Here is a 27,542-nt window from a genome sequence, read left to right on the forward strand (position 1 = left end):
TAGTGCCTATGGGCAATTCAACTTTGTCACTCCAAAAACACTTTCATGCACTGTGAAATTAGTTGGCCACTTGTTGACATTCCAGTCTTATGAAAAATAAGTCAGATTTGGAAGATCTTTATTGGGTAACGTTCCCCATTTATTTGAATGGATTGTGATGGGAAATGTAGGCCCCTATGTGTGTGAGTCTGTGGATGAAAAAAAGACAGCCTGGTCTCAAAGACTGGACGTAACATAGTCAATGTAATTCCGGAACACTGAAATTAGTATGATAATTAGCAATTTTCCAATAATTTACTACCTTCTAGCTACTTTGCAACTATTTAACATGTTAGCTATCCCTTCCAATATTCCTAACCTTAACTCTTTTAGCTAACCCTTCCCCTAACCCTTTAACCTAACTCTTAAACTTAACCCTAACCCCTAGTCTAGCTAACATTAGCCACATAGCTAGAATTCGTAACATATCGTACTTTTGCCAATTTGTTACATATTGTACATGTTGCAAATTCAAAACATAATAGGAATTGTAATTTTTAACATATCATACGAAATGAGTGATGGACATTCACAAATGAATACATACCATTACAAAACGTAGCATATCATACTAAATGGAGTGCCTCTGATTTACATACAGAATAATATGAAATGCTCTGAAACCAGGTTGCAGTTGAGGGCAAGTACTGTGGTACTGTTACAGGATAAATAGGTATTTGTGGAGGAATGAATGCACATGTGTGTCTGGGCACAGTCTGCCTGTGTGGGCTCGCAGTTGAAGCTGCTCACATATTATGAGGGATGAATTCAGGCTGTGCTCCTTTAAACCAGCAGCAAAGCAGTATTGTTTGACATGGACGACACAGTGCCATGGCTGCCGCTTGAAGTGTTCAGAGGGGTGCTACTTTGAGCTCGGTTCCATGTTCTAGAGTTCTCAAGGTACTGGGACATAGTTCTCGGCAATCTCCAGGATGTACAGGTTACAGAGCCCCGAATGGTCCTCACACTGCCGCGTCTCCATGACAACTATCCTGCGGGGTTATTAATGAGTCAATCAAAACTATATTTAAACTAGATTTTGTGTGTGTGAGAGTGTGTATCCCATGAAATTATACAGGCACACATACCGGTCTGATCCCACTAGACGGTAGGTCTTCCTGGGGTCTGTGATCTCCTGTAGTATGTCTGGGCCCTCTCCTCTCCTCTGCCAGCCATGACGCCACATGGCCAGCAGAGTGTTCTCAAAATACACTGAACCAGACAGACAGAGGGTGAGAATGTAAATTAGGCCATCAGACAGACAGACAGACAGACAGACAGACAGACAGACAGAGAGACAGACAGACAGACAGAGGGAGAATGTAAATTAGGCCATCAGCCAGACAGACAGACAGACAGACAGACAGAGACAGACAGACAGACAGACAGACCAGACAGACAGACAGACAGACAGACAGACCCTCAGCCAGCCAGACAGACAGGGTGAGAATGACAGACAGACAGACAGACAGACAGACAGACAGACAGACAGACAGACAGACAGACAGACAGACAGACAGACAGACAGACAGACAGACAGAGGGAGATACTGTACATTAGGCCCTCAGCCAGCCAGACAGACAGAGGGTGAGAATGTAAATTAGGCCATCAGACAGACAGACAGAGGGAGATAATGTACATTAGGCTCTCAGACAGACAGACAGTCAGACAGAGGGTGAGAATGTGTAGTAGGCCCTCCATATCCCAATATTCCCCCCACCCCTCAAACCTCACAATGATTGTATCATGATGACCATGCTCCTCTACTCCTCCCCTTCTTACCTACAGCTTCCACATCAAAAGTGAAAGTGGTCTCAGCTTGAAGCGTCCAGTGGCTCCTCTGCGCCCCCTCCAGGCCCACTATGTGTACTGAATCTATTCAGAGGGCAGAGGCACACACACACATTAGCCCTTCCTACACATTTAATTGAGCTCTTATAGACTGATAGAGACACCGCTATTGGTCTGTAACTAGCCTACTCTTCCTGAGGATGGTGATGATAACAACATGACTTACTCTCAAAGAGCACCAGCAGAGTGTTACAGTCCAGCTGGTTCACCTGCACTGTGCCAGGACACCGGCTCTCTGGAACACAAACACACAGTTACAAAAAATCTGTTAGATTGGTCCAAACTAAGAAGAAACCTCACTACTTCATTGAACTGAATGTTCATAGAAACAAGCCTGTGATGTGTTCAGTTGAGTATTCAGTTCATAGTACCTAAGCCAGTGTTGGTGAACCAAGAGGTGTTGGAGTTGAGGTTCATGTTGTCCAGTTGAATGGGCTGCTCAGGACTGGGGCCCCTGTGTACCCCGAAACACACTAGAGGGTACTCTTGCTGCGGAGCCACCACCATCTCAAACACACGCAGGGGACTGGGCAGGGGGAAGTCAAAGTGCTGCAGGGGACAAATACACAGTCAGGGAAGTGGTCAGAGACTGTCAGCTGTGACAGTAGACGTCAATACAGGGTTGTGTCTAGTAGGGAGAAAACGATTTGAAACGGCGCGAAACATGGAAGAACTACGATTTGAAACGATGTGCCTACTGCTACGATGCGAAACATGGAAGAACTACCTGAACTTGCCTATCCGATAAGGTCTTTGTGCCTACGTGCCTACTGCTACGATGTGCCTACTGCTACGATGTGCCTACTGCTACGATGTGCCTACTGCTACGATGTGCCTACTGCTACGATGTGCCTACTGCTACGATGTGCCTACTGCTACGATGTGCCTACTGCTACGATGTGCCTACTGCTACGATGTGCCTACTGCTACGATGTGCCTACTGCTACGATCTCCCTACTGCTACAATGTGCCTACTGCTACAATGTGCCTGCTGCTACGATGTGCCTACTGCTACGATGTGCCTACTGCTACAATGTGCCTACTGCTACCATGTGCCTACTACTACGATGTGCCTACTACTACGATGTGCCTACTGAATAGGACCCAGGAAGACAGTGGGCAGCAGGATGATGAGAAGGGATGCTGTGAGATCCTGTGTGTACTCACCTTGATGAGCATGAACTTCTGCATGGGCTCGTACCACTGCAGGAGCACTACACTGGTCTCCAGGGCACAGCACAGGAACACACAGCCCCGCTGAACGTTACTGGCTGGAGGGAGCGTTAACAGTCATTTAGCAGACACTTGAAGTCAAATCAACTTTGACTTCAAACCAACCACTCATGTTACAACTGAAGTTCAGTGACTGATCGCCTGGACCCTTTTTTTAAATCAAGTTAAACAGAATTCTCAACTCCTCTTTTCTCACCCACTGAGCAGGTCTTGCAGCCTTTGGTGTCCGGTATTTTACATGAGACAGCAAACTTCCTGCAAACAAGAAATAAGATGTATGTTGATGAATAATACTAATTACAGGGGGAGAAAATGTTATAATCAACAACAAAACACCAGGGTCGTATTCACTAGGAACCAAGCGGAAGGAAATGGGCCTAAACGGGGAGGGACTACAACTGAACTTATCCAATATGAAATGCTTGTTTTGCTCTTCGGTTGGGAAAGGCTTTGCTACGGTGTTCACTAATGAATAAGACCCGGCACTAGCGTATGGCAATGGATTATAGGGTTACCTAGGCAATAGTCTGTGGGTTGGCAAGGCCACCATTCGCTGCTCCTTTCGGGCCTGCTCATACAACTCCTTCAGTAAGTGAGAATGGAGCTGGGACGACTTACCTGTGGAGGAAAACACACACACACAGATGATTTCAGTTTATTTGATCTATTTTATTTGACAGATGTTAGTATTGTAGAATGACTATGGCTTGCAGAATCTCACCTGATATTGACATGAGGACATTACTAATGGTGTAAACCCAGCTGCACTTTCCTGGATAGAGCTGCAGGAGAGGGGGAAGAGAACAGCGGATGAGTGAGGCACATGAAGAGTTAAATAGAGATTACAAGCCATATGAAAGCAAAATCGAATACTGTACCTACAACATTCATCTTCCTGACTTGTGCTGTCATACTGTAGCATGAGCTTAATCTTGAAGACCATAAATTCAGCCTGACTATAGCTCTGGTCCAGGGCTTTGGAACTGGTTCATCTCGCTATTGTCATCACGCAATGCGACCAAATCTAGCCTCGCTGCAGACATGGAAAGACATTCGAGCAGATTCTCACCAGCTCCATGGTGGCCTCTGAGCTGTTCAGGTTGAGGGTGTAGATCCCCTCGTCTGCTCCCAGGATCAGGTGGTGGTCTTTGGTTGTCGGATGGTCCCACATCGTTGAACTATTCACTTTCAACGGACAGCCATGGAATACTTTCTTAAAGTACACCTAGACACGAGGTGGAGAACAGGACCCATATTCATAAACCATCTCAGTGTAGGAGTGCTGATCTAGGATCATTTCCCTCATGTCTATATAATCTAATTCATTAGGATCTAAAACAAAAACCTCAACTGCTTTATGAACGGGCCCAGGAGTCACTCTCATTGTTCATAGTGTGTGTGTAGTGTTCCAGATAAAGGTGTGAGTACGTCTCAGTGCATCGATACACAGCTACAGTAACTGTCGTAAACTTTAGATCGGCGTACTCGTGAGATTGGTGGACAAACTTACTGGTGGTTTCTTCAGCACAGGGCTGGGACATTCAACCGGATCCTGAAATAGAAAACAGACACCTATTCTAAACATGCATTTTGGAATCAGTTCATCCACATTTCTGCAAGCCAACAAGTGATGCGTTTTCCTGGTCCACCACTCAGAAGGAAAAATGAATTGCTGTTTTAATTTCTGGTCCCATCCATACCTGGGGGGGCTGTCTCCTTCTCCTGTCTTTCTTGGGGGGCAGCTCAGGCGGTTGGAGGCCCGCTGATCTGTCTGTTATGTGTAATGGGAAGGAAACAGGGTCTACAGGGGACACAATCATGTTGTTACTGTACATCAGAGAGCATGGAGAAGATGCGCTTCAGGGTAAATGTCACAGGTCAAAGGTCATTCACTGTACATGGTACGCAATTCAGAAGGGACAACCGGGTGATCAAATGAAGATCCTATATCTGTAACTGTAGGTAACAAATAGGGATAAGAGTGGAGTTGACACTCACCGGAGTTGACGTTTCGCTGGGACCGTGGACGAGGGACAGGGCGTGTGTGGGTGCCACTAGATGTCCGCAGGAGCGGCGAGGGGGCGTAGAGGGTGCGCAGTATCCGGCCACGTTCGTCCTCCCCTGTCACAAACTCCTCTGAACTGGTATAAACTTTGGGCTGTGTGGGAATACATAAGGTCAGGCACTGGGAATGTGGCCTTTATCAACTGTATGTCAACACCATATTTATAGACACATGGGATTTGTAGAGGTCACACATTGACATACTGTAGTTTAGAAAAATGTAGTTGTTGTATACCTTAGGAGGGAGTGGGGGTGGGATGTCATCTAGTGGGATTGTTTCGCTGTTCAGGGAGAAACAGAAATAGTTCAGTGTTTCAGATTGTTGTTTTCTTTCTTTGAATCAAATTTCCCATAAAGCTCTGTTATATAGACGGGTTGGCTGACAACGTCCCAAAAACTTATGTGCGCATCGATGTGGCTGGAAGGTGGGTGTTGTTATCATTCTGAACGGCCAGATAGTTAGCAACAATAACAAGAGGCTGCCATGTGGGGAATCGTAGGTATCTCGTTTCAGCTCGTTGTATCTTCTTATTGATACCATGTCTTGTTTTGAGGTGTTTTGACTCATGTCTATGTCTATGCTAATATTGCAAAACATTTGCTAGCTTGCTACCAACAACTGTAACGATGTATTTGAGAGACAACAAGTGCTCATTGTGCAAATGTATTTTGTATTTTCAATAAACATTTGGAGACAAAATATAGTTTACATGTTGTCAACAGTCTAAGCCAACCCCGTCTATTTTGTCCCACCTGTATTTAAGGATCCTCATTAGCTGCTGCCAAGGCAACAGCTACTCTACCTGGGGTCCGGCAACATTAATAAGGCAGTTAAATACAATTTAAAATATTGCATTTTAAAACACTTAATGCAATAAATGTAGCCACTACTCCACTATTACATATTTACAATACAACATCCGTCTGTACGTGTGTGTAGAGTGCGTGTCTTATAATGTGTATGTGTGTTTGGGCCTGTGTGTGTCTCTTCACAGTCCCTGCTGTTCCATAAGGTGTATTTTTATCTGTTTTTTAAAATCTGATTCTACTGCTTGCATCAGTTACTTGATGTGGAATAGAGTTCCATGTAGTCATGGCTCTATGTAGTACTGTGCGCCTCCAATAGTCCTTTCTTGACTAGGGGATTGTGAAGAGACCTCTGGTGGCATGTCTTGTGTGGTATGGATAGGTGTCTGAGCTGTGTGCTAGTAGTTTAAACAGACACCTCGGTGCATTCAGCATGTCCCATAGTTACGCACGCTTCAGTTCTGTTACTAGACAACCAACCCGTCTATGCCACAAGCATGGTAAAGACAATGATGTTGAGAGCAGTCCATCGACTCCATCCCATCCGAGAAATACAGTACACACTTAGGGGGGAAAAAAGGCTTCTTCGTCATAGGAAAACCTTTTTGGAATTCTTATTTCTAAGAGTGTACATCCAGACCTGTGTTCACGAAGTGTATCAGAGTGGGAGTGCTCATCTAGGAAGAGTTTTACCACAGTGGATAAGAGAGGGGGTGCCGACCAATCAGCACTCCTACTCTGGGACGCCTTATGAATACGGGCCCAGAAACATAGGTCAGAGGGAATGGGTGAAGTATGTATATGTCTCAGTAGGATTACTTACCTCCTGGTGCAGATGGTGGGACTGTGGAGAGAAGGAAGAGAGGGTTGTCAAACGAATCAGACAAATGTACAACTGAAGAAATGTCAAGCTGATGAATGAATAATCAAGTGTGCGTTAGGATTACATGTCCACGTCATCGTAGTCATCATCCGAGTCCAGGCATTGGTCCCTACGGGAACGAGATCAACACAGTGCTGGTTAAGATCGGTAGTCAACAGTGGTCTCCTCATTACTCATTGGATCATTTGCTCTGTAAGACTTGGAGATGATGGAGCCGCCAGTCAGTGTGTGATTGGCTTGCTAAGCAGTAATCCACTTACCTGATTAGACTCTTGTCGCTGCCAGTGGATCCCAGTGTGGAACACTGTACTGTAGGTCGTACCTGAAGCACAGAAAGACAATGACAGACGACTCTGATCAATAAGACACGCAGGCCTACGTTTGTACTGGGAAGCACAGTGGTACACAGGCATGGACAGCACCATAGGTACGCACATGGACACACTCACACACACGCTTACGCACAGACACGTACCATTGCTTCTGGTGGGGCTGTCTTTACTGGTCTCTTGGTGTAGAGCTGCTCCACTATAACACACACACCAATCCAATGATTAGTTGCACATGTATACAACCGATAACATTTCCCGGACAAAGAAAAAAACGAACTGAATATATCTCACAGCTGATGTCAGAGTTGGTTCTCTCTGCCTGGTTGTGTCTGTTAATGGAGTGAATCCTTCTCAAGGAGCCAGGTACCACAACCTATAGGAGATATCACCATATAGCCATGAGTGCCGCATTTACATTTGACATGTCTTTTACAATGTGTGATCATGTAAATCGATGTGTATTATTGATATTTATTGTATATACAATGTTTATTACTATATGATTTTATGGTGTGTGTGTGTGTGTGCTTGATTGTGGAAGGCAAGTGTGTGATGCTCTGACCTCCACATCCTCCTCCTCAGACGGCAGGCAGGGCTTCAGTTTCTCAGGGTGACGCAGCTTCTCCAGCAGATCCAAGATCAGATCCTGTCTCAGACACGGCTGGGTCAGAAACAGGTGCTGCAGGACAGAGAGACAGAGAGAGAGAGAGACAGAGAGAGAGAGAGAGAGACAGAGACAGACCGAGACAGAGACAGAGAGACAGAGAGAGAGAGAGACACGAAGACAGACAGTGAGAGCGAGAGAGAAATTAGGAAGTGAAAAAGGATTACAGGTACTACAAGACATGAATAGAGGAGCTCAAGCCATTGATATGGGTATGGTAGTGGGTGCCAGGTGCACTGGTTTGTATCAAGATCTGCAACGCTGCTGGGTTTTTCATGCTCAACAGTTTCCCCTGTGAATCATGAATGGTCCACCACCCAAAGGACATCCAGCCAACTTGACACAACTGTGGGAAACATTGGAGTCAATACGGGCCAGCATCCCTGTGGAACGCTTTCGACACCTTGTAGAGTTCATGTCCCAGAGAATTGAGGCTGTTCTGAGAGCAAAAGGGGGTGCAACTCAACATTAGGAAGGTGTTCTTAATGTTTGGTATACTCAGTGTACACAGTAGGCCTACTAGTGATCGACGTTAGCAGCACCACAAAAGTATAGCAAGCCAAAGTTGCCTAATAAGTAAAGTGCTCAGTGCGTTCTTAGATCATCTCATCAACAACATATCAACAATGTGCTGACAAAAACTAAAAAACCTCATCAATGTCAACACCACCATCATCAACAACATATTACCGTCATCATCCTCAAAATCATCTTTCCTAGCCTAACTCCTTCTCTTCCATGTATTGAAAAGGGCAATGGCCATAGGGGGTGAAGGAGTGCTTGTATATGTTAGTCTTAACAGTGGGGAATCTACAGTGGGGACCTGGAACTCATGGTGTATGGGGTGGGTACAGTCAGACAGGATGGATTCTGCCTTCCTCACCACTTGTCTGTTGTACAGGTCAGACAGACTACTCTGCTGGACTCTTGAGATTTTGCACCATTCTAGCTAGTGCATTTTTAGGAAAGGTGAGGCAAGGAGAAAGAGGAGAGGTGGGTGAGTAAGATCGAGCAGAGAAGAGAGACATTCTCTGTGTTTACTCACTGTCAGCATCTTTGAGGCACTGGGTCTCTTCTTAGTGTTCCTGATCAGCATCGTCTTGACAAAGTTATAGAAAATCGAGGACCTAACATGAAAGTGGTAGAAGAAAATACTGTTGTTTTAACCAACTGCATATTACAGACCGTAGATTAATTGACTGAATGAATTAAGGAATACAGGTATCATTTCCACAGCTCAAGTGGATAGTAATGGTCTTACTGCATACCATTTGGACTTTTCCTTTAGTTTAGGAGGCTGGTAGCCACTTTTGGACATGAGGAACAGCACCCTGAGAAAAGACAAGATTTTAATGTGAGGTTTGTGTCTGTCAGTCGTGCACGTTCGTGCACGTGCTCCTAATCCATAACAAGTCTGTGTCTGTCTGTCTGAGACTCAGCCAATGGATCTGTGCTGGCTGTCAACCAGGAGAATGAGCACCTGATGGAGGACTGTGGCCAGTGACGTCACGTGTCTGTCTGTCTGTCTGTCTGTCTGTCTGTCTGTCTGTCTGTCTGTCTGTCTGTCTGTCTGTCTGTCTGTCTGTCTGTCTGTCTGTCTGTCTGTCTGTCTGTCTGTCTGTCTGTCTGTCTGTCTGTCTGTCTGTCTGTCTGTCTGTCTGTCTGTCTGTCTGTCTGTCTGTCTGTCTGTCTGTCTGTCTGTCTGTCTGTCTGTCTGTCTGTCTGTCTGTCTGTCTGTCTGTCTGTCTGTCTGTCTGTCTGTCTGTCTGTCTGTCTGTCTGTGTGTCTGTCTGTCTGTCTGTCTGTCTGTGTGTCTGTCTGTGTGTGTGTGTGTGTCGTCACAGGTCAGTATTGTAAATAAGAATGAGTTCTTAATTGACTTGTAAAGTATATAATAAAGGTGAAGTAAAAAGTGGGGGTAGGCATGTGCGTAATTGGTTAAAAGCATGAATGTATATCCAACTGGAACATGAGGGGGTGTGGAAGGAGGAAAGTCTAGATTCTTTCTGCGGGGAGCCTGAATGTAAGAAAGAATGTTGTGTGTGTGTGTGTGGGTTAAAGGAATGATTTGAGTGTGTTTGTGATTACCGTAGTGGGTGCACATCGAATAGGGGAGGCTGCAGCTCAGCCAGCTCGATGGCAGTGATTCCCACAGACCACACATCACACAGCTCATTGTAACCCCCCTTTATCTCCACGGCAGCCACCTCTGGCGCCATCCTGGAAGACACGGGCCACCGCTACCATCAACATCAAGACCATCTGACATCACATACAACCTCGAGAAGAGCCACATGGAGGGGACTCATTTGACCTTCAACCTCACCAGTAAGGAGTCCCGATGAAGGACATCCGCCGTGCCAAAGTAGCCGTGATCTGTGCCGAAATCCCAAAGTCCGCTAAACGGCCAGACAATAAACATGTCACTTATTTAATATGTGAGGACAAAAATCTCTGATTTAAGTGTTATGATTTATCGCCTGTTGAGTGTTTTAGGGCTTCACAGTCACACACCTAGCTTCACCTCTCCTTGGTCATTCAGGAGGATGTTGGCCCCCTGGACAACAGGAAGACAAGACACAAGCGATCACGACAGAGCAATGTGTACAGTATATTCCGTCTGGACAGCATGAAAACACACCAAACATTGCATCCTAACTTAAAGCAAGCCTTGTCTGAGCCAGAACGGTCCTTAGTGTCAGACTAGCGTCCTGTCTAGGAGGTGTTCTAGTACATCAAGTTGACTCATGCTACTGAAACAGGAGATAGGCTCCTGCCCCTATGGGCCATTCATAACCGTTATAGAGGCCTAACTCATCCCAGCAGATTAGGGAGTCAACCCTGGTCATCTCACCTTTATGTCTCTGTGAATCTTCTTCTGGCCATGTAAGTAATCCAGACCCTGCAGGTAGACAGTTAGTACACGGTTACGTGTTGATATCAAAACAACTATTATCTATAACAACCAAAGTGACATGTTATACACTTTATACTCTATACGTGTGATATGAGTGATCTTACCTGAAACATCTCCCTGCAGATAAATGCAATCTGAAGCTCAGAGAGAGGCCCGGTCACTAGAGGGAGAAAAGAGGGGGTGAAGTAGGACACTCTGTTACAGTAGTAGAGTGTAATCTGCTCCAGTTCACCCACACACATACTCTCACTCACACACACACACCTGTATTCAACACACATTCTCTAGGGGACGAAGTGATAAAATGTCTTAAGAAGTATAGCAGTCGATAATGATGAGGAACTCACTTAAATCTATAAAAATAGGCAAATGCAAAATATGTTTTGGGCAGAGGGGTTTTGCAGTGTAATGGTGATACACTCTTACAAAAAAAGGGTTCCAAAAGGGTTCTTCGGATGTCCCTATAGAATAACCCTTTTTGGTTCCAGGTAGTACAATTTTGGGTTCCACGTAAAATTCTCTTTGGAAAGGGTTTTATATGGAACCCAAAAGAGTTCTACCTGGAACCAAAAAGGGTTCTTCAAAGGGTTCTCATATAGGGACAGCCAAATAACCTTTTTAGGTTCTAGATAGCACCTTTTTGTGCTATTTAGTGTAGTTGTGTAGTTGACCTTTAAGAGTGTCCCTGTGTTTGAACTTTGGGCACATCATAACATGACATGACTTCCTGACAGATGTTCGTCACAAAGTAAACCCGGCTGGTTGTGAGACTGATCTGTATTCAAAGCCTGATCAAACCACCTATTTGTCTCTCATTCACACATACTGTAGATCACCTCTCGCTTTTTGTTTGTCTGATATGTTCACCTTCCTCCTCAGCGTTTTCTCAGTTGAAGAGATAAATCCTAAATCAACCTAAGCTGGCACACACACACACACACACACACACACACACACACACACACACACACACACACACACACACACACACACACACACACACACACACACACACACACACACACACACACACACACACACACACACACACACACACACACACACACACACACACACACACACACACCATGGTAAACGTCCTGAAGAGAGCCTCCTCCACAGAACTCCATGCAGATCGACAGCTTGTTGGCCCTGGAAACACATACACACACACACACACACACACACACACACACACACACACACACACACACACACACACACACACACACACACACACACACACACACACACACACACACACACACACACACACACACACACACACACACACACACACACACACACACACACACATCTGTCATATGAAAAGGTTATACTCCCAGTAACTTTATCATGATCACAACTGATAATATTTCCAATTAGTCTGTATCATCCTATTCCAACTAGTGTATGATATGTGGCTGTGTGTGGCAGGGCCTCCTCAGTGCCCACTCACTGTATATAGCTGCCATAGTAGGCCACAATGTTACGGTGCTTGCAGCTCTTCACTATGACGATCTCCTGCTGGATTACTGAGAAGTCCTCCTCTGTGTGAGAAAAGGGTCATATCATCTCATATCATTTTATACCATGTACTACACTGCAGTGCATATGGGTGCCAGATGATGTCACAATATAGCACCACAACATCATTTTGGTTTGTTACCAACTACTTTTGTGGAATGGTAACATTTGACACCGGCATTACTGCAGAAATATGTTACCAATGTGGATTGAAAGGTTTGTTTCTTTCAGACCTGGGTTGAAATACTACTTGAAATCATTTCAACTACTATTTTTGTGCTCGATTGAGCTTGCCTGTTGTAATGGAATCAATATAAATGTCTAGAATGACCAAAACCCTGCCCACCTGGCACTCCAGACAGGTTAAAGTGAACGCTCCAAGTATTTGAAAGATATCAAATAGTATTTGAACCAATGATGTACAGTACATAAACCCTGGATTGCTGATGCTATGTATTGGCCATTGAGAGTGTCATGTTTTGTCTTATATTGTCTTGTCATTTTGCTTTTCCCTCTGTTCGTTTTCCCCCTGCTGGTCTTTTTAGGTTCGTTCCCCTTTTTCTCTCTCCCTTCCTCTCTCTCTTTTCTCTATCGTTCCGTTCCTGCTCCCAGCTGTTCCTATTCCCCTAATCAATCATTTAGTCTTCCCACAGCTGTTCCCTATCTTTTTCCCTGATTAGAGTCCCTATTTCTCCCCTTGTTTTCCGTTTCTGCCCTGTCGGATCCTTGTCTATTGTTCACCGTGCTGTGTCTGTGTATCGCCCTGTCGTGTCGTGTTTCCCTCAGATGCTGCGTGGTGAGCAGGTGTCTGAGTCTGCTACGTTCAAGTGCCTTCCCGAGGCAACCTGCAGTTCATGATCGAGTCTCCAGTCTGTTCTCGTCATTACGAGTGGAATTGTGCTTTATGATTGTATATTTACTTTACTGGATTAAAGACCTGTTTTCGCCAAGTCGCTTTTGGGTCCTCATTCACCAGCATAACAGAAGGATCCGACCAAAGAATGGACCCAGCGACTACAGACGCTCGTAACACTGCCGTCGAGATCCAAGGAGCCATGCTCGGCAGACACGAGCAGGAATTGTCTGCTGCTCGCCATGCCGTGGAGAACCTGGCCGCTCAGGTTTCCGACCTCTCTGGACAGTTCCAGAGTCTTCGTCTCGTGCCACCTGTTACTTCCTGGCCTGCCGAGCCTCCGGAACCTAGGGTTAATAACCCACCTTGCTACTCCGGGCAGCCCACGGAGTGCCGCTCCTTTCTCACCCAGTGTGATATTGTGTTCTCTCTCCAACCCAACACATACTCTAGAGAGAGAGCTCGGGTTGCTTACGTCATTTCACTCCTTACTGGCCGGGCTCGAGAGTGGGGTACAGCTATCTGGGAGGCAAGGGCTGATTGCTCTAACAATTACCAGAACTTTAAAGAGGAGATGATTCGGGTTTTTGACCGTTCAGTTTTTGGTAGGGAGGCTTCTAGGGCCCTGGCTTCCCTATGCCAAGGTGATCGATCCATAACGGATTACTCTATTGAGTTTCGCACTCTTGCTGCCTCTAGTGAGTGGAACGAGCCGGCGCTGCTCGCTCGTTTTCTGGAGGGACTCCACGCAGTGGTTAAAGATGAGATTCTCTCCCGGGAGGTTCCTTCAAGTGTGGACTCTTTGATTGCTCTCGCCATCCGCATAGAACGACGGGTAGATCTTCGTCACCAGGCTCGTGGTAGAGAGCTCGCGTCAACGGTGTTTCCCTGCTCCGCATCGCAACCATCTCCCTCCTCTGGCTCAGAGACTGAGCCCATGCAGCTGGGAGGTATTCGCATCTCGACTAAGGAGAGGGAACGGAGGATCACCAACCGTCTGTGCCTCTATTGCGGACTTGCTGGACATTTTGTTAATTCATGTCCAGTAAAAGCCAGAGCTCATCAGTAAGCGGAGGGCTACTGGTGAGCGCTACTACTCAGGTCTCTCCATCTAGATCCTGTACTACTTTGTCGGTCCATCTACGCTGGACCGGTTCGGGTGCTACATGCAGTGCCTTGATAGACTCTGGGGCTGAGGGTTGTTTCATGGACGAAGCATGGGCTCGGAAACATGACATTCCTTTCAGAGAGTTAGACAAGCCTACGCCCATGTTCGCCTTAGATGGTAGTCATCTTCCCAGTATCAGATTTGAGACACTACCTTTAACCCTCACAGTATCTGGTAACCACAGTGAGACTATTTCTTTTTTGATTTTTCGTTCACCTTTTACACCTGTTGTTTTGGGTCATCCCTGGCTAGTTTGTCATAATCCTTCTATTAATTGGTCTAGTAATTCTATCCTATCCTGGAACGTTTCTTGTCATGTGAAGTGTTTAATGTCTGCCATCCCTCCCGTTTCTTCTGTCCCCACTTCTCAGGAGGAACCTGGCGATTTGACAGGAGTGCCGGAGGAATATCATGATCTGCGCACGGTCTTCAGTCGGTCCCGAGCCAACTCCCTTCCTCCTCACCGGTCGTATGATTGTAGTATTGATCTCCTTCCGGGGACCACTCCTCCTCGGGGTAGACTATACTCTCTGTCGGCTCCCGAACGTAAGGCTCTCAAGGATTATTTGTCTGTGTCTCTTGACGCCGGTACCATAGTGCCTTCTTCCTCTCCGGCCGGGGCGGGGGTTTTTTTTGTTAAGAAGAAGGACGGTACTCTGCGCCCCTGCGTGGATTATCGAGGGCTGAATGACATAACGGTTAAGAATCGTTATCCGCTTCCCCTTATGTCATCAGCCTTCGAGATTCTGCAGGGAGCCAGGTGCTTTACTAAGTTGGACCTTCGTAACGCTTACCATCTCGTGCGCATCAGAGAGGGGGACGAGTGGAAAACGGCGTTTAACACTCCGTTAGGGCATTTTGAGTACCGGGTTCTGCCGTTTGGTCTCGCCAATGCGCCAGCTGTTTTTCAGGCATTAGTTAATGATGTTCTGAGAGACATGCTGAACATCTTTGTTTTTGTCTATCTTGACGATATCCTGATTTTTTCACCGTCACTCGAGATTCATGTTCAGCACGTTCGACGTGTTCTACAGCGCCTTTTAGAGAATTGTCTCTACGTGAAGGCTGAGAAGTGCTCTTTTCATGTCTCCTCCGTTACTTTTCTCGGTTCCGTTATTTCCGCTGAAGGCATTCAGATGGATTCCGCTAAGGTCCAAGCTGTCAGTGATTGGCCCGTTCCAAGGTCACGTGTCGAGTTCCAGCGCTTTCTAGGTTTTGCTAATTTCTATCGGCGTTTCATTCGTAATTTCGGTCAAGTTGCTGCCCCTCTCACAGCTCTTACTTCTGTCAAGACGTGTTTTAAGTGGTCCGGTTCCGCCCAGGGAGCTTTTGATCTTCTAAAAGAACGTTTTACGTCCGCTCCTATCCTCGTTACTCCTGACGTCACTAGACAATTCATTGTCGAGGTTGACGCTTCAGAGGTAGGCGTGGGAGCCATTCTATCCCAGCGCTTCCAGTCTGACGATAAGGTTCATCCTTGCGCTTATTTTTCTCATCGCCTGTCGCCATCTGAACGCAACTATGATGTGGGTAACCGCGAACTGCTCGCCATCCGCTTAGCCCTAGGCGAATGGCGACAGTGGTTGGAGGGGGCGACCGTTCCTTTTGTCGTTTGGACAGACCATAAGAACCTTGAGTACATCCGTTCTGCCAAACGACTTAATGCTCGTCAAGCTCGTTGGGCGTTGTTTTTCGCTCGTTTCGAGTTTGTGATTTCTTACCGTTCGGGTAGCAAGAACACCAAGCCTGATGCCTTATCCCGTCTTTTTAGTTCTTCTGTGGCTTCTACTGATCCCGAGGGGATTCTTCCTTATGGGCGTGTTGTCGGGTTGACAGTCTGGGGAATTGAAAGACAGGTTAAGCAAGCACTCACGCACACTGCGTCGCCGCGCGCTTGTCCTAGTAACCTTCTTTTCGTTCCTGTTTCCACTCGTTTGGCTTTCTTCAGTGGGCTCACTCTGCCAAGTTAGCTGGTCATCCCGGTGTTCGAGGCACTCTTGCGTCTATTCGCCAGCGCTTTTGGTGGCCGACTCAGGAGCGTGACACGCGCCGTTTCGTGGCTGCTTGTTCGGACTGCGCGCAGACTAAGTCAGGTAACTCTCCTCCTGCCGGTCGTCTCAGACCGCTCCCCATTCCTTCTCGACCATGGTCTCACATCGCCCTAGACTTCATTACCGGTCTGCCTTTGTCTGCGGGGAAGACTGTGATTCTTACGGTTGTCGATAGGTTCTCTAAGGCGGCACATTTCATTCCCCTCGCTAAACTTCCTTCCGCTAAGGAGACGGCACAAATCATCATCGAGAATGTGTTCAGAATTCATGGCCTCCCGTTAGACGCCGTTTCAGACAGAGGCCCGCAATTCACGTCACAGTTTTGGAGGGAGTTCTGTCGTTTGATTGGTGCGTCCGTCAGTCTCTCTTCCGGGTTTCATCCCCAGTCTAACGGTCAAGCAGAGAGGGCCAATCAGACGATTGGTCGCATACTACGCAGCCTTTCTTTCAGAAACCCTGCGTCTTGGGCAGAACAGCTCCCCTGGGCAGAATACGCTCACAACTCGCTTCCTTCGTCTGCTACCGGGTTATCTCCGTTTCAGAGTAGTCTGGGTTACCAGCCTCCTCTGTTCTCATCCCAGCTTGCCGAGTCCAGCGTTCCCTCCGCTCAAGCGTTTGTCCAACGTTGTGAGCGCACCTGGAGGAGGGTGAGGTCTGCACTTTGCCGTTACAGGGCACAGACTGTGAGAGCCGCCAATAAACGTAGGATTAAGAGTCCAAGGTATTGTTGCGGCCAGATAGTGTGGCTTTCCACTCGCAACCTTCCTCTTACGACAGCTTCTCGTAAGTTGACTCCGCGGTTCATTGGTCCGTTCCGTTTCTCCCAGGTCGTCAATCCTGTCGCTGTGCGACTGCTTCTTCCGCGACATCTTCGTCGCGTCCATCCTGTCTTCCATGTCTCCTGTGTCAAGCCCTTTCTTCGCACCCCCGTTCGTCTTCCCTCCCCCCCTCCCGTCCTTGTCGAGAGCGCACCTATTTACAAGGTACGTAGGATCATGGACATGCGTTCTCGGGGACGGGGTCACCAATACTTAGTGGATTGGGAGGGTTACGGTCCTGAGGAGAGGAGTTGGGTTCCGTCTCGGGACGTGCTGGACCGTTCACTTATTGATGATTTCCTCCGTTGCCGCCAGGATTCCTCCTCGAGTGCGCCAGGAGGCGCTCGGTGAGTGGGGGGTACTGTCATGTTTTGTCTTATATTGTCTTGTCATTTTGCTTTTCCCTCTGTTCGTTTTCCCCCTGCTGGTCTTTTTAGGTTCGTTCCCCTTTTTCTCTCTCCCTTCCTCTCTCTCTTCTCTCTATCGTTCCGTTCCTGCTCCCAGCTGTTCCTATTCCCCTAATCAATCATTTAGTCTTCCCACACCTGTTCCCTATCTTTTTCCCTGATTAGAGTCCCTATTTCTCCCCTTGTTTTCCGTTTCTGCCCTGTCGGATCCTTGTCTATTGTTCACCGTGCTGTGTCTGTGTATCGCCCTGTCGTGTCGTGTTTCCCTCAGATGCTGCGTGGTGAGCAGGTGTCTGAGTCTGCTACGTTCAAGTGCCTTCCCGAGGCAACCTGCAGTTCATGATCGAGTCTCCAGTCTGTTCTCGTCATTACGAGTGGAATTGTGCTTTATGATTGTATATTTACTTTACTGGATTAAAGACTCTGTTTTCGCCAAGTCGCTTTTGGGTCCTCATTCACCAGCATAACAGAGAGGCTTTGAAGCCACCATGTTGGCCATATTGGCAGTCCTCCATAGGAATGGATGGAATTCTACAGTATTTCAATGAACTGTTTCAAGGACAAAATAACATTTAAGTATTTTTTGTTGTACACCCAATATGTCCCCTGTTGATGATGCTTATAATGCATTATAGTTGAACCAAAAGTTTACATGTAACAACAACTGAAATAGGAAACAATAAAATATCTATGTGAAATTGAATTAATCAATAATATATGTTGATGCTAATATTATGTACAATATTTAGTTATGTTTCCATATGATAACAATAGCCTAATATATTTAATATGCCATAAATTATTGTTTTTTAACCGTTTCAATCAATTCATTCTAATTAACTTAATAATTATGGCACACCCCTCACTATTGTCATTGGTTGTTCATGACATTACCCTGAAGAAGGCAAAGTGTTCATGACATTACCCTGAAGAAGGCAAAGTGTTCATGACATTACCCTGAAGAAGGCAAAGTGTTCATGACATTACTCTGAAGAAGGCAAAGTGTTCATGACATTACCCTGAAGAAGGCAACATGTTCATGACATTACCCTGAAGAAGGCAAAGTGTTCATGACATTACCCTGAAGAAGGCAAAGTGTTCATGACATTACCCTGAAGAAGGCAAAGTGTTCATGACATTACCCTGAAGAAGGCAACGTGTTCATGACATTACCCTGAAGAAGGCAAAGTGTTCATGACATTACCCTGAAGAAGGCAAAGTGTTCATGACATTACCCCGAAGAAGGCAAAGTGTTCATGACATTACCCTGAAGAAGGCAACGTGTTCATGACATTACCCTGAAGAAGGCAAAGTGTTCATGACATTACCCCGAAGAAGGCAAAGTGTTCATGACATTACCCTGAAGAAGGCAAAGTGTTCATGACATTACCCCGAAGAAGGCAAAGTGTTCATGACATTACCCTGAAGAAGGCAACGTGTTCATGACATTACCCTGAAGAAGGCAAAGTGTTCATGACATTACCCTGAAGAAGGCAAAGTGTTCATGACATTACCCTGAAGAAGGCAAAGTGTTCATGACATTACCCTGAAGAAGGCAAAGTGTTCATGACATTACCCTGAAGAAGGCAAAGTGTTCATGACATTACCCTGAAGAAGGCAAAGTGTTCATGACATTACCCTGAAGAAGGCAACGTGTTCATGACATTACCCTGAAGAAGGCAAAGTGTTCATGACATTACCCTGAAGAAAGCAAAGTGTTCATGACATTACCCTGAAGAAGGCAAAGTGTTCATGACATTAACCTGAAGAAGGCAAAGTGTTCATGACATTACCCTGAAGAAGGCAAAGTGTTCATGACATTACCCTGAAGAAGGCAAAGTGTTCATGACATTACCCTGAAGAAGGCAAAGTGTTCATGACATTACCCTGAAGAAGGCAAAGTGTTCATGACATTAACCTGAAGAAGGCAAAGTGTTCATGACATTACCCTGAAGAAGGCAAAGTGTTCATGACATTACCCTGAAGAAGGCAAAGTGTTCATGACATTACCCTGAAGAAGGCAACGTGTTCATGACATTAACCTGAAGAAGGCAAAGTGTTCATGACATTACCCTGAAGAAGGCATAGTGTTCATGAAACGTTGGTGATTTACCAAATAAATTACTGGGAGTTTATATATAGAGTGTGCAACTCTTTATTTTTATAGCTTCTAGTTTATTTGCCGTTAGTCAGCACCTCCACATAGAATCATTTTCTTTGGGTGTGCTCCAGCTCATGTTTTTTTAATAAAAAACGAATGGAGACATTAATAAATGCATTTCTATATCTTCCAAAATACTTTTACAACGGTGTGGGAGTGCCAAGATGGAGGCACGGTGGCTTCAACAAAGCACCCCTATCAGTCGTCTAGTGTATATATAAATCATTGATGTGTGGTCTCTAGTATCTGTAGTAACAGAGGGGACTTCTTTACCTGGCTCCATCTTGATGACCTTGATAGCTGCCAGCTCCCCGTTCTGCTTGTTCCGAGCCTGAGGAAAAGACAGCTGCATCAGTCAGTGGGCTTGTTATGGAAGGGGGAGTATAACCTGATTCACTGACCTCAGGACAGATTTTTTTATTTCGCCTTTATTTAACCAGGTAGGCTAGTTGAGAACAAGTTCTCATTTACAACTGCAATCTGGCCAAGACAAAGCAAAGCAGTGCGACACAAACAACACAGAGTTACACATGGAATAAACAAACATACAGTCAATAACACAATAGAAAAAGTCTATATACAGTGTGTGCAAATGAGGTAAGATAAGAGAGGTAAGGCAATAAATAGGCCATAGTGGTGCAATAATTACAATGTAAACACTGGAGTGATAGATGTGCAGAAGATGAATGTAGAGTAGTAGAGATACTGGGGTGCAAAGGAGCAAAAAATAATACAAATAAATAAAAAACAGTATGGGGATGAGGTAGTTGGATGGGCTATTTACAGATGGGCTATGCACAGGTGCAGTGATCTGTGAGCTGCTCTGACAGCTGGTGCATAAAGTTAGTGAGGGAGATATGTCTCCAGCTTCAGTGATTTTTGCAATTCGTTCCTGTCATTGGCAGCAGAGAACTGGAAGGAAAGGCAGCCAAACTAGTAATTGGCTATGCGGGTGACCGGTCAAATATACCTGCTGGAGCGTGTGCTACAGGTAGGTGCTTCTATGGTGACTATTGAGCTGAGATAAGGCTGGGCTTTACCTAGCAAAGACTTATAGATGACCTGGAGCCAGTGGGTTTGGCAACAGATATGAAGCGCGGGCCAGCCAACGAGAACATACAGGTCGCAGTGGTGGGTAGTATATGGGACTTTGGTGACAAAATGGAGGGCACTGTGATAGACTGCATTCAATTTGCTGAGTAGAGCGTTGGAGGCTATTTTGTAAATGACATTGCCAAAGTCAAGGATCGGCAGGATAGACAGTTTTACGAGGATATGTTTGCCAGCATGAGTGAAGGATGCTTTGTCGCGAAATAGGAAGCTGATTCTAGATTTAATTTTGGATTGGAGATGCTTAATTTGAGTCTGGAAGGAGAGTTTATAGTCTAACGTGCGGGCAGCATTGGTTGAAGAGCATGCATTTAGTTTTACTTGTATTTAAGAGCAGTTGGAGGCCACGGAAGGAAAGTTGTATGGCAATGAAGCTCATCTGGAGGTTAGTTAACACAGTGTCCAAAGAAGGGCCAGAAGTATACAGAATGGTGTCGTCTGCGTAGAGGTGGAACAGAGAATCACCAGCAGCAAGAGCAACATCATTGAGTCAGCCTGAGAATTGAACCCTGTGACAGCCCCATAGAGACTGCCAGAGGTCTGGACAACAGGCCCTCCGATTTGACACACTGAACTCTTTCTGAGAAGTTGTTGGTGAACCAGGCGAGGCAGTCATTTGAGAAACGAAGGCTGTTCAGTCTGCCGATAAGAATGTGGTGATTGACAGAGTCAAAAGCCTTGGCCACGTCGATGAATACAGCTGCACAGTATTGTCTCTTATCGATGGCAGTTATGATATCGTTTAGGACCTTGAGCGTGGCTGAGGTGCACCCATGACCAGCTCGGAAACCAGATTGCCTACCAGAGAAGGTACGGTGGGATTTGAAATTGTCGGTGATCTGTTTGTTAACTTGGCTTTCGAAGACCTGTTTCCCCCTTTGAAGAGGGGGATAACCGTGGCAGCTTTCCAATCTTTGGGGATCTCAGACGATATGAAAGAGAGGTTGAACAGGCTAGTAATAGGGGTTGCAACAATTTTGTGTGATCATTTTAGAAAGAGAGGGTCCAGATTGTCTAGCCTAGCTGATTTGTAGGGGTCCAGATTTTGCAGCTTTTCAGAACATCAGCTATCTGGATTTGGGTGAAGGAGAAATGGGGGAGGCTTGGGCAAGTTGCTGTGGGGGGGTACAGGGCTGTTGACCGGGGTAGGGGTAGCCAGGTGGAGAGCATGGCCAGCCGTAGAGAAATGCTCAATTAAATTCTCAATTATCGTAGATTTATCGTTGGTGACAGTGTTTCCTAGCCTCAGCGCAGTGGGCAGCTGGGAGGAGGTGCTCTTATTCTCCATGGACTTTACAGCATCCCAGAACTTTTTGGAGTTTGTGCTACAGGATGCAAATTTCTGTTTGAAAAAGCTGACCTTTGCTTTCCTGACTGACTGTGTATATTGGTTCCTGAAAGTTACATATCGCGGGGGCTATTCGATGCTAATGCAGAACGCCACAGGATGTTTTTGTACTGGTCAAGGGCAGTCAGGTTTGGAGTGAACCAAGGGCTATATCGGTTCCTGGTTCTACATTTTTTGAATGGGGCATGCTTATTTAAGATGGTGAGGAAAGCCCTTTTAAAGAATAACCAGGCATCCTCTACTGACGAAATGAGGTCAATATCCTTCCAGGATACCCAGGCCAGGTCGATTAGAAAGGCCTGCTCAATGAAGTGTTTTAGGGAGCGTTTGACAGTGATGAGCGGTGGTCGTTTGACCGCAGACCCTTTACGGATGCAGGCAATGAGGCAGTGATCACTGCGATCCTGGTTGAAGACATCAGAGTTGTATTTGGAGGGCAGGTTGGATAGGATGACATATATGAGGGTGCCCGTGTTTACCGATTTGGGGTTGTACCTGGTAGGTTCATTGATAATTTGCGTGAGATTGAGGGCATCAAGTTTAGATTGTAGGATGGCCGGGGTGTTAAGCATGTCCCAGTTTAGGATCATGTTGGGTCTATGAGTTTATGCTACAATTACTTTCCATTGAAGATGTGTGTTCATTATCGGATGAGTGTTGAGTTGGCGTAGCTTTACTGTGGCGTTCACTGTTTTGTTTACTGGTTCACCAACTACTTCTCAGAAAAGAGTTTAGTGTGTCAAAACACCTACCAAGACTGCCCAGACTCTGTTAATTACGTCTGCATTGCCAAATCACAAAGCCTACACACACTAGAGCACACCAATGAGAAACCCTGTTTGTTGGTTGACACAACAACACTAAACATAGCCCATGAATGTGCACAGTGGAAAGTAGACAGATAATAGGATGGGGTTGGCTGGCAGGGGGCTGGGTTGAGTGGAGAGAGATGGCCACTGAAGAAAAGCCACAAAACAAACAGTGCTCATCTCGCAGACCACTGGAAACGTTGTGATCGAAGCCAGGCAGTTTCCATGGTGACGTCAATGACCTTGTTGACAGACTGACACCACATAGATACACATGCAGACACTCACAAGCTCTTACACACAGAGGACGAAGTGACAAATTTATTTTAAGAAGCACGGCAGTCGATAATGACGAGTAACTTATGATCACTCAAATGAAATGTCTAAAAATAGGCGAATGCAGAACATGTTTTGGATGAAGGATGGGTTTAACAGTGCAATGGTAAATGGTGATAGGTGACCTTTAAGAGTGTCACTGTGTGTGAACCTTAGGAACATCACAACTTAACTTCCTCCCAGTGGTACTTCACAAAGTAGAACTGTCGATCACCTCTCACCTTTGTTTGGAAGGATTTTTCTCCCTTCCTCTTTCTCAGAGTTTCCCCAGTTAAAGTGGTAAAGTTACCCCCCCCCCCCCACACACACACACATACATTAATTGTGAAGTGTAGATTCTGTAAATACCAATGACTCTCTCACTTCTTTATTTTCCACTTTCTGTCAAAGATTGCACCCGGCAGAAAATGTCATCACATTTTATTGGCAGAGACACGTCACAATAACCCACTGTGGAGTCAATGCCTATGAGCCTGTGAGATTAATTCTATTGCATCGAAAACTTGAGAATTGAGTAAGTAGTTCTTCTGAATGTCACATCAGTAGGATCCCTGCCTACAAATGTAACAAGTCTACTTGCATAGGAGGGTAAATCCATTTGAATTCAATCACCTTTTGAAAGTATCCATAAATGTTTGCCCATGGAAGAAGTGGTCAGAAAGTGGCTGTTTTGGACATGAATGTCAAAACATTCGGGAGATAGAGGTGCTCAAATTGACCCATTTTGCTTACCCCACCATACCATGAGACATCCATGTCTTTATCAGTGGAAAATACCAATGGTTGAATTTGATTGAATTTAAAAGCAAAATAGGTCAACTTTGAGCACCTTTATTTCTTGAATGTTTTGACATTCAGGTCCAAAATATAGTCACTTTCTGACCACTTCTACAATGGGCAAATACTGTATGTATGGAAGGTTTAGTTCAAATCAAACGGGAGTGCTATCAACAAATGATTGAATTCAAATGGATTTACACTAGATAGAAGATAGGAGTTTAAGTTGAAAAAAAGGATTCTTAGTTCAATGTGTACCAATAAATATTTAGCTTTTATGGAAGTGTGCCGAAGCAGAAGTGTTTACAGGAGGCCTAGGGACAGTTGGGAGGCCTGATAACAATGTAGTTCAACAGAGATGTACCCACGGTAATGTTGTGGATACATAGAGTTCAGAATTACCAACCTATAAAAACCCACAGCTCTTTGAATTACTGAGAAGCATCATGAAGTTGCCCAACAAGAAAAACAAAAAACTAACATATGACCCATTAACAAATATTGGCAGAAGTCCAGGTATTTTTCTGGTGTTTATTTTTGTTTCCTTGACCCCCAACCCCCCTCCAGACACTGTTGACACAGACAGCATGCTAACCAAACCTATTCTCTCTCTCCCACACATGCTCACTCAAGGCTGGCCTGTTTCCCTGACACTGTGGGTAAGCAAAGTGCTGCATCTGCAGGTCTCCATCAGTGTTCAGTCTGCTTGTTGAGTCAACACATAGGCCGGCTTCGAGGGTGGATGAGTGTGTGTGTGCCTGTATGTGTCAGCTTGTGTGTATGCCCCTGTGGGTGAGTGTATGTATGTGAAAGCCCCTGTGGGTGAGTGTATGTATGTGAAAGCCCCTGTGGGTGAGTGTATGTATGTGAAAGCCCCTGTGGGTGAGTGTATGTATGTGAAAGCCCCTGTGGGTGAGTGTATGTATGTGAAAGCCCCTGTGGGTGAGTGTATGTATGTGAAAGCCCCTGTGGGTGAGTGTATGTATGTGAAAGCCCCTGTGGGTGAGTGTATGTATGTGAAAGCCCCTGTGGGTGAGTGTATGTATGTGAAAGCCCTTGTGGGTGAGTGTATGTATGTGAAAGCCCTTGTGGGTGAGTGTATGTATGTGAAAGCCCCTGTGGGTGAGTGTATGTATGTGAAAGCCCCTGTGGGTGAGTGTATGTATGTGAAAGCCCCTGTGGGTGAGTGTATGTATGTGAAAGCCCCTGTGGGTGAGTGTATGTATGTGAAAGCCCCTGTGGGTGAGTGTATGTATGTGAAAGCCCCTGTGGGTGAGTGTATGTATGTGAAAGCCCCTGTGGGTGAGTGTATGTATGTGAAAGCCCCTGTGGGTGAGTGTATGTATGTGAAAGCCCCTGTGGGTGAGTGTATGTATGTGAACGCCCCTGTGGGTGAGTGTATGTATGTGAAAGCCCCTGTGGGTGAGTGTATGTATGTGAAAGCCCCTGTGGGTGAGTGTATGTATGTGAAAGCCCCTGTGGGTGAGTGTATGTATGTGAAAGCCCCTGTGGGTGAGTGTATGTATGTGAAAGCCCCTGTGGCTTCAGTGCTTTGAATGTGTATTTATTCACATTCAACTGTCTGTTCGCAGGCATTGCTACCATAAGTTGTTGAATAAATGCAAACCACTGTGAAAATAGAGCAGAATCTATCGGTGGCCTCCGTTTCTCTCGGGAGAGGAAGTACGCTTCATATCCCCCCTACTTTGCATCAGTCACATGTACAGTGGACAAGCTCCTGAACACAGCAGCTGGCAAACTCTTCCAAAGCTTGTCCAGTAAGGCCATTTATGACATTATAAAATCTTTGTCCTTCTTCTACAATACCATTATTGACATCGTAGAGTATACCAAGATTCTGGAAAGGGCATAAATTCCACATAAGATACACATTTTACACAAAATGTTCCTGATGGAATAAAAGTGAAAATGGTGTGCTCCACATTGAATTCATGCTATACGTAGCAACTGAATGAAATGATCATGGCTGGTGCTGAATAGCACACTCATCATGTGGTGTTCAAACAGGTGCAAAACACACTGCATTTCTGCAAAGTTCTGTGACAGGATGCAATATTCAGAGATCTAATGTGTCCTTGCAACTTGTCGGTAACAAGTGTTGCTGAAAGATACAGTTGGATATTGCCTCCCAACATCCATGCATATCAATGACAAGCTTCTGTATTTGTTTGAATGGATGTGATGTTCCAACTCACCTATTGGTCACATCCTTAGGCCCTATCCTGATTCGAGGTAAACACATTGTGTACCTAATGTGGTCACAATAAATGTGTCTTTTGGACAGTGAATTGACAGGTGACAGGTTGTCTTGTTCCAACACAGTTACTGACTTAGAACACATTCTGCCCATTAACAAAACTGCTGTATACAAAGTCACAGTGTAACTGACTGGGGTAAACACAACTGACCTCATGGTAAAAGTATAGGACTCAGTTACCTGAAGAAAGACAACAGATCAACCTCTATTCCCTGGTGAGCTATGACACAATCCTTCACTACTTGGGGAAACATATTCCACAGAATTTAGATAATACACTTTCATGTAATATACAAAGGGCCATGTTCACTAACCAAAAGTGAAAGATGAAGAGAAAGGAAACCCATGTTTGAAAAAAACATCGAAAATATCTGATCATATATGCTTTTTCGAAAACCACTTCCTTTTTTGAAACAGGAATTACAAAAAACTGAAGTCTAAACTTCCTGAGAATGTGAATAAACTAATCCAACAAGGTTAATTTGCTTGCGACATGATTTAGGCCTACATGAAATCAAACCATAGCTTGCAGCCACAAATAAAATTTAATATTTTATTGTAAGTAAGAGTATTGACATTCGAAACACAGGCCACCATGAGAAACATCACAAAAAAGTAAAAAGCACAGCAACAAGGTAACATAAAACTCTCTGAAAATGTCCTGGCTGTGAGTTGTTTTTATCTCTGACCTTGTAAACCTCGCCATAGGTGCCTCCACCGACCCGGAGCAGAATCTCAAAGTCCTCCTGGGGGTTCCGGGTGGAGATGTCCAGTGCAGCCCGGTTCTGGGAGTCCATTACTCCTGGGGCATGGCGCAAACTCACACACATACACAAACTCCCTCCACTGACTGCTGTTCCTGCTGCTGCAGGCGCACGAACACCACTTTCTCTCACCTTCCTTCTTCACTCACCAGTTAGACCCCCCTCCCTCTCTCGTCTCTTTTTTCACTCTGTTGCCTGAACTAAATGATCTCTGATTTTCAGTGAAGCTCATTTACATTTTCTCTGGTTTTATTTCCTGTTGGGTGTCAGTCTCTGAAGGTGTGAGTGTATGAGAGAGAGAGGGGTGGGGAGGAGAGACTTAGTTTCACCATTGTCTTTTTGATA

General features: G+C 45.5%; 1 protein-coding gene across 1 annotated transcript; it reads right to left on the reverse strand.

Moving 5' to 3' along the window:
* Window positions 1-106: 106 nt before the first annotated feature.
* Window positions 107-27,404, reverse strand: LOC123992910 (mitogen-activated protein kinase kinase kinase kinase 5-like). The gene is made up of 31 exons (XM_046294535.1): window positions 27,123-27,404; window positions 20,049-20,106; window positions 12,250-12,340; window positions 11,878-11,942; window positions 10,895-10,950; window positions 10,728-10,775; window positions 10,388-10,430; window positions 10,200-10,272; window positions 9,962-10,093; window positions 9,142-9,204; window positions 8,919-9,000; window positions 7,772-7,888; window positions 7,501-7,582; window positions 7,353-7,405; window positions 7,138-7,199; window positions 6,942-6,986; window positions 6,818-6,838; window positions 5,423-5,468; window positions 5,122-5,281; window positions 4,824-4,924; window positions 4,634-4,675; window positions 4,193-4,348; window positions 3,845-3,905; window positions 3,639-3,741; window positions 3,320-3,378; window positions 3,058-3,161; window positions 2,262-2,439; window positions 2,057-2,125; window positions 1,822-1,914; window positions 1,128-1,251; window positions 107-1,031 (listed from the first exon to the last, which is right to left on the reverse strand). The coding sequence occupies exons 1-31, from the start codon at window positions 27,261-27,263 to the stop codon at window positions 935-937; spliced, it is 2,625 nt and encodes an 874-aa protein (XP_046150491.1). The 5' UTR covers window positions 27,264-27,404; the 3' UTR covers window positions 107-934.
* Window positions 27,405-27,542: the final 138 nt, after the last annotated feature.

The sequence above is a fragment of the Oncorhynchus gorbuscha genome, linkage group LG13 (genome assembly GCF_021184085.1).
Source record: "Oncorhynchus gorbuscha isolate QuinsamMale2020 ecotype Even-year linkage group LG13, OgorEven_v1.0, whole genome shotgun sequence".
Taxonomy (NCBI): domain Eukaryota; kingdom Metazoa; phylum Chordata; class Actinopteri; order Salmoniformes; family Salmonidae; genus Oncorhynchus; species Oncorhynchus gorbuscha.

What these genes read in the sequence shown, in the direction of transcription:
- LOC123992910 (XM_046294535.1), bottom strand. Translation starts at nt 27,263, where the DNA reads ATGTGTGTGAGTTTGCGCCATGCCCCAGGAGTAATGGACTCCCAGAAC. An exon ending in TACTATGGCAGCTATATACA is followed by an intron (nt 11,943 to 12,249) that starts GTGAGTGGGCAC and finishes ATGTGTTTCCAG; the next exon opens with GGCCAACAAGCTGTCGATCT. An exon ending in TCTTCAGGACGTTTACCATG is followed by an intron (nt 10,951 to 11,877) that starts GTGTGTGTGTGT and finishes TTCTCCCTCTAG; the next exon opens with TGACCGGGCCTCTCTCTGAG.